Genomic DNA, 12832 nt, shown 5'->3' with positions numbered 1-12832 from the left:
AAAGCCAGGTCCCCCTCTATTCCCACCACACCGCAACATTTCGGGCCAGGGTTTACCTGTTAGCAGGATAATTGGGCAAGCCTCACAGAGGGTTCTGAGGCTGCTACTCCAAAGGCATGACCCACCCCCCATGACCCAACAGGATTCACAGCATCGCCAGGTGGAAGTGGAGCTGGTTCCCAGTGAGGAGAAGAGAGGCATTCTTTAGGTTTCATGTGATCTCTGTCCAATTCCAGCTCCACCACCCAGCATTAAGGGACCCAAGCAAGCTACTTACCCTCATGAGCCTTCCCTCAGCAGGAACAATGAGAATAACCATCTGCCTCACTGGAGGGTGGTGAGTCAAAACTGAGAGTGAGACCATGAAAGACGTTCAGTCCAAAGGACCATAAAGTTTTATGACCATCAGCAACTATAGGGTTAAAGTTGGTTCTCTACATTTTTCCTGAAAAGGGAGGTCACCCCAACGGCTGTGTCCTAGGCAGCCCACTCTGGTCAGCAAGGAGCAGAAAGCTATGGGGAAAGGCCTGGGAGGGACTGGGCAGATTCCCAAGGTTCATGACCTGGCCTGATTGAGAAAGGAGGCTTCACTTCCAGGCACAGCCCTCGTCAGAGAACGGGAAGCAAGGGCCCTGAGAGTGGGTGTAAGCGCAGGGGCAGGAGTCACAGGGCGCAGTTCCACGCTCCAAACCCTGATTGAGCACATGGAGCCGTGTGGTCAGGGAAACAGGCAGTCAGACCTGGGGGCTGGGAATCCAGGAGCCGCCAGCTGGGGTGTACACGCACACAGGCAATCACCCGCCACCCCTCACCCCTCACTAGGATGCACTAAGTGGCCTGGGAGCAGCAGGGAGGGAGAAGACAGCTCCACCTTTCCAATAAAGGGCTCACAGAGCTAATAAGTTGGGGGGGGGGGGGCGCTTAAATGGTGGCAGGAAAGAGAGCAGGTAGGGAAGGGAAGGCAGGCAAGCAGGCCAGAGGGAACAGCATAAGCCAGGGGTGAGGAACCTTTGTTCTGCCAAGGGCCATTTGGATATTTGGAACATCATTCATGGGCCATACAAAATTATCAACTTAAAAATTAGCTATGAAAAAAATTCCTGGATTTATTGAATTTCAAGTTCCTCCTGCAGTTGCCTTGGCAGGGCCAGACCAATATGGCCCATGGGTCAGACGTTCCCCAACTCTGAAGCAAAGGCATCAGGCACAGATAATCCAGGTGAAGGTGGAGGATCCAGTTCGGCTGTGACATCAAGGTGTGAATGACACCTGAGAGGGAAGTGGCCAGAGGTAGGTCAGGGCTGGACTGCAGAGAGTCCTGGATGCTGAACTCAGGGCTTGAGACCCTGTAGACCCTTGCCTGTGGGCAGTAGGGACTACTGAAGGGTTTAAAGAAAGGGCATGACGTGACAGAACTAGAAAGATCTGGGGCAGCTGAGCGAGATCAGAGGTGCCAGAGGATATACAAAGAAAGTGGAGAGACCAGTCCTGGGTGCTGGCTCCAGGGCAAAGGGTTGCCATGGTGATTACAAATCCACCTGTCCAGGTGGGACTGCATTCCTCACCTTTGGATAACTTGCTGCTATGACAGTTAATTCCACAAACACCCTTTATTTATTTAGGGCTGGTGTTTCCAGGTGGCAATCTGTCTTCCCTTCACCTTGGGTAGTTTTATAGTTTCCTTAAAGTATGAGGAAGTGCAATATGCACCCCTGCCTCCCATTTGCTGTGACACCTTGATGTCCACGTCTATGGACATCATGCCTCTATGGACTTCTGTGCCTCAGAGCAGCACCCGTGGCTCCAACAGGCTGGCTGTGCCAGAACCCTAACAGGATTCTCAGACACTGGTGGGCGAGGGCAGAAGACCTGAGGACAAACAGCAATGCTTGTTCTCCATGTCACCTGGTAAGCACCAGCCCCCCTTATTGTGAGATATAAGTTCTATAGTGATTGGAAGGGCCTCAGGCAAAATGGGGTGGTTAATAGCTTAATATGGACAGGGACAGGAGCCAACAAAAGCCCATGAAAGCTGGCCCCTGTGTGTGGAGCTTGTACACAAACCTATTCTTTTTTTTTTTTTTTTAATATATCTTTACTGATTTCAGAGAGCGGAAAGGAGAGGGAGAGAGATAGAAACATTAATGATGAGAGAGTCACTGATCAGCTGCCTCCTGCACGCCCCCGACTGGGGATCGAGCCCGCAACCCGGGCATGTGCCCTGACTGGGAATCGAACCCCGATCGCCTGGATCCTAGGTCAAGGCTCAACCGCTGAGCCACACTCGGCCAGACGAGACACAACCCAGTTCTAAAAAGCTGGTAGGCTTGACTCGGTCCCTACATCCCCTGAGGTTCTGTTACCTGATGGTTTTGTTTTATGTCATTATCTGCTATCCTCTGACCCCCTGGAAGCGGGCCACACAAATGAGAGGGAGAGTCCCAGCGCTGGCACTGAGCGACTGAGTGGGAGGTGAAGCGGGTGGCAGGGAGAGCAGTAAAGAGCTTATCACCATAGAACTGAGTGGAGAAAACAGGCAGGAAGAAGGGCGGCGAGAAGAAACTCAAATCATAGCAGTAACAGCTAATGTTTACTGAGGGCGGCATGTGCCCGGTGCTTCACAGCCCCATGCGTAAGGTACTAAAGCCTTGCCCTCCTACCGACGAGGAGACGGAGGAGCTCAACGGAACTCAAGTTGAAGAACAGCACAGCTAAGGTCACTAGCTGGGAGAGGCAGAGCCAGAACCCAGGCAGCCGGGGCTGGAGCTCACTCCCAGGCCTGGACCCGCAGCTCTGAGACGCTCCTCAGGGGAGGGGCTGAACGGCCTGGAGAGTTACTGCCCATGCATTGAGGGGGCACTAAGGAACTGGGGGCAGGGGCTTCAGCTGCAGCCCTACTGTTACCTATGTGACTTTCTACTTCCCTTACGTGAGCCTCAGTTTCTTCATCCGTGAAACAGCGCAGACTTTTCACATTATCTGGCATCAGGGGTCCAGGCAAATCCCAGCAAAGACTGAAGGGGAAGTTAGGGGCTGGAGGTTCTGTTCTTTAAAACCTGTTTAAGAACCGCTGGACTAGATGTCTCAGAGGCCCCTCCTATTTTAAGCATTCTTTCTCTCTAATCTTAAATGGGGCTGGGGATAAATGGTCAACATGACAGCAAGGTGTCCGAGACAGGGAGACACTGAGAGGCTCTATTGACACCTATTTTCTCGATAGTACAGAAAGGTTGAAGCCAGATGCTACAAACTCCCTTTCTTCCTCTAAAATAACTATAAAAGAGAGAACACAAGAAGTTTCTAAATTAAAAGGGGAAATGATGCAATGTTTCTCTCTTGGCATCTTTCTTTCAAAAGGCTTAAGTTTCTGCCCTGGCCAGCGTGGTTCAGTTTGTTGAAGCATCATCCTGAACACCGAAAGGTAGCAGGTTTGATTCCCCGTCCGGGTGCATACAGGAGGCAACCAATTGATGTTTCTCTCTCTCTCCCTCTCCCTTCCTCTTTCTCTAAAATCAATAAAAACATATTAAAATAAATAAATACTAATTAAACACAAATTAAAAATACTGCATTAAAAAAAAAAAAAAAGAGGAAAGTTAACCCTTGGAAGAGAAGGAAATGATGTAGAGGCAAAAAGACATGAACTGAGGGGGAAAGAATATAGGACAAGGCTGGGGGGGGGGGGAGATGTAAATATGTTTGAAAAACTAGAAATGAAGTATTTCCAACGCTGAGTTACAAGTGGGAAATATAAGAAAGGGAGGGAGAATAGGGGTTCTCAATATCCTAGAGAAAGTAGAGGTGGGGGGGCTTCCCCCTTTCTACCAAATGTGACCCACAGAACATTCATTACTTGAGATGGTTCTTGGAAAACCGTTCTCCAGTCAAACAAGTTCAGGAAACAAGGCGTGCTGAGACTTCTGGAGGCTATAATGAACACAATATACTGAAGGCTCTGCAGGACTGAGCCCTGCTTTACACTGTTCAAGCCAGCACTCCTGCAAGGCACCTGGCCTCAGGTCTCCATGTTGGAAAGCACACTGAGAAAAGTCCCGACTTAGGCAGCGTCCAGTGTTAGCCAGCCCAACAGTGCCACAGGTCCATGCTGGCTTGCTTAGCTTTTCTGCCAGGACTGGGGCAGCCAGGAGCATATAGCTGGTATAGGACATTCAGAAATCTGTTGTTTGAAACATGAGGATTATCGATATAAATTATGTCATAGGAATTTAAGACAGTGGCTAAATTTCACTGGTTTTGACTTTATAATTGAACAGGGAAGTCTTATATTCACCTAAAATTTGACATATCTATACATTGGTATCTCCCCCTCTAGCCTTCCTTGACCTTGGTCACCTAAATTCAGAAACTCAGCATCATCGCTAACTCTCTTTTACGCTAGTGTATGTATTTATTTTTTTAAATTCTTTTTTTTATTGATTTGAGAGGAAAGGAGAGGGAGAGAGAGATAGAAACATCAATGATGAGTCATTGATTGATCTCCTGCACGCTCCCTCCTGGGGACCGAATCCAGCCCTGACCAGGAATCAAACCATAACCTCCTGGTTCACAAGTTGATGACGCTCAACCACTGTGCCATACCAGCTGGTAATGCAAGTATATATTTTAATGTAACTTAGATGTAATCCAGACCACAGTTGTCTCCCTACAGCTCAGGAAGATTTGTGGGAGGCCATCAAAGGCCTTGATGAGTAAGATAGGACAACATTGCGTCTAGTGTTTCACTCATCTACTGGTATACTAATTATCAAAGAGAGGAAGAAGAGGCAGCTGGCATGGCTTGTTTTTAGTAATTCCTACTGGCTCCTGGTGATAGTGGCTTCCTCTTCCAGGCACTCACTGCCACTGCTTAAATAATGGGCTCCTGAATCTTGCCATGATCAACATGTGCTCATTGGCATCAGACAAGGTTTCCTTGATGACAGTGTTGCTCTTAAACAAATACTTGTTGGACTGCAGTGGCCTGGTATTTACTTGCTCTCTCTTACATTCTCCAACGTTCTTCTAAGGTGAGTGAACCACAGCTATCTTGCTTATAGATTTTCTCACAGCTATCTTGCTTATAGATTTTCTCGGGGGGAATGGTCCGTGCCTCACTTGTCCAAAGGAATCAAACAACCCCACCTAAGGGGTCTGCCCGCCATCTGCTGTCCCGACCTTGAACTTCAGTTCCCTTGAAAAGGGGCTGTTCTGCTCTTTCTTGCCTGACAGACTCAGCTCCAACATCTGACCCTACAACTTCTGCTGCCTTCCTACCCAATGGTCATCTCTCTCTCTCCAAGAACATGCAAGGCTGCTTTCTTCCTTAAAGTTCCCATGAACTGGCTCCAGCTGAGATGCCCATGTCTCCCTCCAGCCTTTAGAATCCAGTTTTTATTCTGGTTCTTCCAGGCCATTGCTCTCTCCTTCCTGAGCTTCCAGAGCATTTGGGAGCCACCATCCAATCATATGCTATTTGGGATTGTTAACAAATTGTTTCCTGAAAAGGTCCATTTGCCATAAGAGGGAATGGAAGCTTTGGGACAGGTAGAACAGGAACCTTACACTTCTTTAGAATCTCTGTGCAGTATTTGGTACAGCACTATGCACAGCAGTCCTCGGAAATGCTTGATAGACACACTGCTGTCAGCTTCCCTTCTGGCCCAAGGGGAAGCACACAAAGTCCTCAACTTTGATGGAAGCTGTCAACTACCAACAACCTTACTACCTCAAGCAGATTCAGAATTTATCTTGAAATAAAATGGACATTCAGCCTTTTAGAAATGGGCATACTCTGTCTCTTCAGATCAATTTCACGAAATTTGGTATACGGATAAGTTAGATGCGATATTGCACCTAGAAGGTTATAGGCTAAAGATATGAACTTAAGTATTCAAAATAAACTTGACATATCAAAGTTATACTTTGGAAAAATAATAATGCTCCTCAAACAGACTGGAAATAAGCAGTTATTACAACAATACTGCCTCACAGATCAATCTGATTTCTCCAGGTCGTGGTGCTGAAGGCTGACATGTCTTCAACAGTTTCCTTAAACCCACATGGATCAGATACACAGAGAGAAGCTCTCTTTTCTCAGACTCAGCTCTGTCCACATGATGTTCAGTGGCCCACAAATAAGACTTCCCCAAACTTTTGCTGGGACCTGGCAATCAGGCCTGAACTAAGGGCATTGTCTCCTGTGAGTACCCCAGAAGCAGTAAAACCAGATAAATTTGAAGTGGCGTAAAAGTCTGACTCCAAATGGGTATATTTATTTATTTATTTATTTACTTATTTATTTATAATATTTTCTTATTGATTTCAGAGAGAGGAAAATAGAGGGAGAGAAAGATAGAAACATCAACCATGAGAATCATTGATCGGCTGCTTCCTGCATGTCCCCCACTGGGGATGGAGTCCACAACCCAGGCATGTGCCCTGACCGGGAATTGAACCCTGACTTCCTGATTCATGGGTTGACATTCAACCAGCGAAATGGGTATTTTTTAAAAGGAAAACACACAGCCACCCTGAGATAGGAAATAATCAGTGCTTTATTTGGAAAGTGCTTTTTTTCTCAACTTTGTTGGAAGGCTACTTCCAATAAAACAAAACAGAACATTCCAGCAATTTCCCTCACAAAAAGCAATAAGCAAGCACACTGTATGGCATTTAGCCTATTTACACTAATTAAGATAAGGAGGGTGGTAGTGATTGAGTTGTAAAATGTCAGATATCTAGGAAATTACTTCCTTTCCTTCCCCACCTCACTATTCCCATATTTACAGCACACACACACCCATTTCCTCCTTCACTCCATCTTCCCAGAACTCACCTGATTGATAACATAGATGCCATAGTCCAACTGCTGACGTTGCAGGATTGGGTGCAAGTAATACAGCCAATACTTAAGGTGCTCGTGACGGTTGCGAAACGGAATGATAATGGCCACCTTGTGAGGAGAGATGCAGTCCTTGGGGGCGTAGCGACCACCCATCTTCACCTCAGGGTTCTGTTTCTCCAGAAGTATCAGGTCCACAGGCACTTTAAACTCGATCTGCATGGGGCCAACTAGAGGGGTAGAGGGGAGGAGTTAGTAGGCCACCCGACTCACTGCTTCACTGGAATGTCAGGTGGCCAAGCCGCAGGAGACAGCTCCTCCTGAGAGGCAGCGTGGGCATGGACAAGGCACCTGTGCCCAGCACTAGGTACCATGTCTAGCACGAGAGTGACCAACCATCCCAGGAAACTCCTCAGACCAGGCACACCTGGATGGCAGGTTCCCCTAAGCAGCACTCACCTATGCCGGACACAGTCCCTTCAGACCCCTTGATTCTCAACTGTAAAATGGAAACGGAGCAATTCCTGCTCTGACTTCCTGACAGGCTGCTGTAAGGATCAGAGGGCATGGAGAAGAAAGCATTTTCTCAGAAATCCTGAGGTTCAGACCTAGCTCAGCCAGCTACCTCCCAGCGAGTGTGGCTGTGGACAAGTTCTCTCTGAACTCAGCCTGGTTAAAGAAAGGGGTATGTGTGTGTTGGAAAGGTCAGTATTGAGAAAATCAGAAGGCAGCAAGGAGGGTCATGAGCAACCCATTTCTCACGGGTTGATGCACAGATGAAACAAACTTGTCAGGCAGGACTGAAGGAAATGAGACCCAAGAGGAGACTGAGAGGAGAGGGGAGAAGGGAGGAAAAGTCAGGGATGATTATGCAAAGTTTCTGGCCTGGAAGAACATGGCTCAGGATGAGAAAAATAAGTTTGTAAGAGAGCTGTTTGGCTTAGATGGAAAACTGATAAAATGTGGATTTTTAGACCTTGTCTTCTAAAAAGAAACAGGTGGAGCTAACAGAGGGGTGCTGGGGACTCATGCAGCACAGATGATGAGGGCAGAAGAAAGATGACTGGCCCAGGGGCACACAGGGAATTGGGGACAGAGTCATGACTTGAACCCAGGCCCCCAGTAGTCCCTATAAGACAGACTTTCTCAAAATGGGTTCCAGGAAACAGTAATCCCAGCAAGATGCTCAATGGAAGAACATGTCCTCTGGTCAAATGAGAGTAGGAACCCTGCCTACTAAATCCTGCTTCTGGAAAGTCCGGGGACATACACCAAAGGTTCTGAGAAGTTGTGCAATCAAAAAATCATCTTCACTTTAACCCACCATCTCCCAAACTTACTGGGCCACACAACCATTTCATCAGGAGACACAGTTTGAGAACGGATACTCCAATGTAACTAGCTTCCCTTGTGAAGCAAACCAGTCACAAGAACAAAGGAAGGAACCTATAGAGCAGAGGTGAGAACACTGACCACAAACTCAGAGCAGGTTCACCTAAAACATGCCAGTGAAAACCAGTGTGCAGCCCTCTGTCACCCTATTTATCAATAACGTGGCTCTTCAAGCACCCCTGTCCTCAGAGATCACTCACCCAAAACGACTGAGAAAAGCTGTGACTCTTGCCCCTCCTGCCTGTCCACAGGTGCAAACTCACCATCTCCTCCTCTCCCCTCCCCAGTCCCCTCCAGTGCTGACCCAGTTCCATCATCATGGGACCTGTTCCCGTTAATTTTCTTGAGACACAGCTCTGATCATTACTTTCCCACTAAAAACCTCCAATGGCTCTAAGGCTGTGCCACCCTGGACGAGGTATGGCTTCCCCCCTCCCTATTCTTATGAACCAGGCCTATGACCACACTTTTCTCTTTGCCAGAAAAGCCCTTCCCTCTTTCTTCCAGCAGCAAACTTTATATTGAGAGACAGGCCAGAATCTTAAAAGCAAAGCCCCAATCTGGCCTTGCCCTTTTCCTTTCTTCACCACCACAGAGGTCAGACTGCAGATCCCCTGGGGAAGGAAGGGAACCCTCAGGGCTCCAAAGCCCTGTGGCCCCTCTGGCCATGTACCTCCCTCACCTGATTGCCAGCTGACCCAGCTCCAATCTCCCAGGATGCCCTCAGGTGAGTATAGGCTTTATACTCTAGGACTAAGTAAGGGGTAACCCTGGATCATTTTTTCCTCAAACCTACCATCAGAATCACCTGAGGCAATCTGTAAAAATACGGAATCTCAGGCCCCTCTAGAGCCTGACTTGGGAAGGACCTAGGTGGATAATTAACAAGGAGCCTAGGCGATTCTGTTTGGCCAAGTTGGGCAAAGGGGAGATGAACCTCCCATCTTCACAAGTCTTGGGGCTTTCAGGCAAGGAAGTCCTCAGGCTCTCCTTCAGCTCACAGGTCCTGGAGGCAGCCCTTCCCCACAGGGCCTGGCAGGCCTGAACTGCTTGACTCCCCAGCCCCCAGCAAAGCCTTCTGGGAGGCCCTGCTGCACAGTGCACTTGTGAAAAACATGAAAAAAGATCCGTGGCTGGGCTCTTCTCACTTCATAAGGCCCCACAACATCTGCAAAGCCCCAGCCCTGTTGCACCTTTGCTTCTCAAGATACTGCTAAACATAACCCCATTTTCAGGAACCCAGGAGGCATCTGGATTGTCACCCTACCAACTTACTCATACTTTCGGAAACCAGCCCAGAAAACAAGAATTCACGCTTGGTCTGCCTAGGTCCTAAAGCAGACACCTGCAGGCTGGTCTTAATTTTGCCCCTTCAGGAGTTCCAGAAAGGTGGTCCCAAAGTTTCTAGGACAAGAGAGAGGATGCCTGGGCCCTGCTGGTTTAGCTCTGACAGTGACTTGCTGGATGATCTATCTTTAGGCAAGTACCATGTGCTCTTAGGATACTGGTTCCCTATTTGTAAACTGCAGGGACTGGAACTCAACCTGCCCCAGGAGAACTCTTACCTACCCCCGCCCCCCAGGCTCCTCCAATGGCTCACCTAGAGCTTTATCACTGAACAGAATCTTCTCAGTCTCCTGTTCCTCTTTGCAACCCCCTCACAGCCCCCATCTTGTCTCCAACACATTGATAGTACACTGACCCCAGATCTGCCCTCCTTGACTAATATGGCAATTCCTACCCCACCTTCTCTCTGTGAAGCCTCCACAGCTCTGAGAATCCTGCAGATCCCACCTGAGAGAATGGATAGCACTTGGCAGGCAGTGGCAGCTCCAGACCTGGAGCTGAATGCCTTCTTGGACCCAGTGCCTTCATGAGTGTCCTGCACACCATCCTGTCTGCTGCATGCCGGGCTGTGTCCCAGTGAGAAAATTCAGAGCTCAGACTCTAGGACAGCAGTGACCAACTCTGCCCAGAACCTTGCAGACCTGTTGCCAGATTTCAGAGCCACTGCTGGAGGCCTCAGGGAGAGCTGAAGAGAGGAAGCAAAGGGCTGAGGGTTTCATGACAATCCTCATGCTAAGCCAAGGCTCCCTTGCTGTGAGGCGCATGGTGTGTGCTACCACACGCCCTCGGCCCTGCTGGGCTGGCTTGTGTGTTTTCTTGGCTCTGGAAGCTGGGAAGGAGGGTTACGTAAGCAGATGAGCAGATGTGAGCCTGTCCTTGGCTCCCCCAGCTAAAGCCCTGCCACGTGGGCCTCTCAGCTGGGAGTCTAGGTCATGGCCTTGCGTGTAAGTCACTCAATAACTTCAATGTGTGAGCTCAACTCAGACAAATTCCACTGTTCCCTTGCTCAGCACGGCAAGCCCTGCTAATCTAGAGCCAACCCAGCACAGACACCCGGCCTCACTTTCACGTTAGCTAAACCACTAGTTCAATCCTCTAGTCTCAGCAAAACAGGATGGAACATCTAGTTCACTCCTTCCCAACTGATCAGCCAGTAGTTCAAGACACAAGCCTTGCTCAGAAGCTGGATTGTGACAATGTTTCACCAGCTCAGACAAATGGCAATAGTTAGGAGAATGTAGGTGGTTCTTCATTAGCAAAATGTAACCAATGTCAGAATGCCCTTTCCTCTAGGATTCAGTGCTTTTTACTCTTTAAATGTTAAAATGTCCTTTCTTTTATAAAATGATCATGATTGATTTTGATGATGGATTTTTTTTTTTTTTTTAATTTTGATGCTGGATTGGCAGCCATGGGTCAAGCCCCTGTTTCAAACATTTGGGATCTCTGGGACTAGGCAATGCCCAGAGCTTTGTGGTTCTACAGGTTGGGACGCTAGAACATCTTCCTGGGCCAGGCCTCAGTCCTGACAGTACACAGCATAGCCCCTCTTTGAGCCAGGCACTACCAAATACCCAGGCTTGGGAATGACAACTGTTTGCATTGGTTGCATGAATTCATGGTGTCCCCTATGGCCCCTTCCACTGGAAATGAGAAGCACCATCTATTGTACAAGCCTCATCCCAAACCTTCTCTCTGGTCCTTCAGAGAAGAGAAGCTCTCTAGAGTTATCCAAGCACCTATCACCAACCCAACAGCTGCCTGGCCTGGGCTCAAACATCACCACCCTACCCTGGCAGGTGTGGCTCAGTTGGCTAGGTGTCATCCCATGCACCAAAAGGTTGCTGGCTCAACTCCTGGCCAGGGAACATGCCCAGGTTGTGGGCTCGATCCCCGGTAGAGGGTATGCAGGAGACAGCTCATCAATATTGTGCTCTCACATTGATGTTTCTCTCTTCTCCCTTCTTCTCTCTCTTAAAACCAATAAACTATTCTTTAAAAAACAAAACAAAACAAATATCACCACCCCTAGGAAGCCTTCTGGGACCACTCAAGGTTGGTTCTTACTCTTTCTCCACCGCAAGTACTCACAGAACCACATCCATTCAAACATGCACCAGGTCAGCTCATACCATGTGCCAGCTGGTGTCGGGTATGCAGCAACGAGGATGAGTTAAGAGGAGGTCTTTGCCCATGGTGTGGAGGGGGATGGGCCAGTAAAGCAGACAAAGATGGTGAGGGTGACGGTGGTGAGAACAGCTAACATGGCACAAAGGAAGGGGAGTCAATCTGGGGCAGGCGAAGGAAGTCAAGGAAAGCTTTGCAGAGAAGCAGCTGCCTGAACTGTGCCCCTTAGCTCCTCTCCAGGAGCTTATCACACAGAATTGTGAGTGTCCACTTGGCTGCCATGGACCCAGAGTACACCAATAAATCTTTGGATTCTTCTTGCTTGGGACTCTCTGTGCCTCCTGAACTTGTGTGACTTTTTCCTTCACCAGGTTAGGGAAGTTTTCTGCTATTATTTCTTCAAACAAATTCTCTATCCCTTGCTTATTCTCTTCCCTTCTGGTACTCCCACAATGCAAATATTGTTATATTTCATGTTGTCCCACAGCTCCCTTAGACTGTCCTCCTGTTTTTTGTGGGGTTTTTTTGGATCTCTGATTGAGTGATTTTTTCTACCCTGTCTTCTAATTCACTGATCCAATCCTCAGCTTCCTCTAATCTGCTGTTTATTCCTTCCAATGTATTCTTTATTTCTATGTCATTCTTAATTTCCTCCAGTTTCCATATTTTTTTTTCATGCTGTTGAGCATCCTTACAATCAGTATTCTGAACTCTATATCTGATTGATTGCTTATCTCCATTTCATTTAGCTCTTTTTCTGGAGACTTCTCTTGTCTTTCATTTGAGGCTTGTTTTTTTGTCTCCCCATTTTGGCCGCCTATTTGGGTTTGTTTCTATGTATTAAGTAGGCCCATAGGACTCTCAGTCTTTTTGGAAGGTCTCTGGTGCAGGCCAATGTCAGATGCTGTTTGTAACTGGCCTTGAGTACCCTGTTTGGAGCTATCAACAGCCCACAGCTTGAGATCCCCTCTGTTGGGACTGGGTGTGTTTGGACAGGACCAAGATGCACACCAAAGTCTGCTTTTCCAAGGCCTGGGTCCAGAAGCAGATCGAGCAAAGACTCAAAGCACTTGGAGGCCTGCTTCTGCCTGCAGGCTGATTAATCTGATTCTCTTAATGACCCTC

At 48.1% G+C, this 12832-nt stretch overlaps 1 protein-coding gene across 1 annotated transcript in view; it reads right to left on the bottom strand.

Moving 5' to 3' along the window:
* Positions 1-12832, bottom strand: part of B4GALT1 (beta-1,4-galactosyltransferase 1) — a 51425-nt gene that overhangs the window by 16231 nt on the left and 22362 nt on the right. Inside the window, exon 2 of the mRNA XM_081152185.1 lies at positions 6836-7071. Coding sequence (XP_081008311.1) covers positions 6836-7071 — 236 coding nt within the window. The remainder of the gene's footprint in view (positions 1-6835; positions 7072-12832) is intronic.

Source organism: Miniopterus schreibersii, assembly GCF_964146895.1.
Source record: "Miniopterus schreibersii genome assembly, chromosome: 11".
Classification (NCBI taxonomy): domain Eukaryota; kingdom Metazoa; phylum Chordata; class Mammalia; order Chiroptera; family Miniopteridae; genus Miniopterus; species Miniopterus schreibersii.
This window is presented reverse-complemented; position numbering and strand designations above follow the sequence as displayed.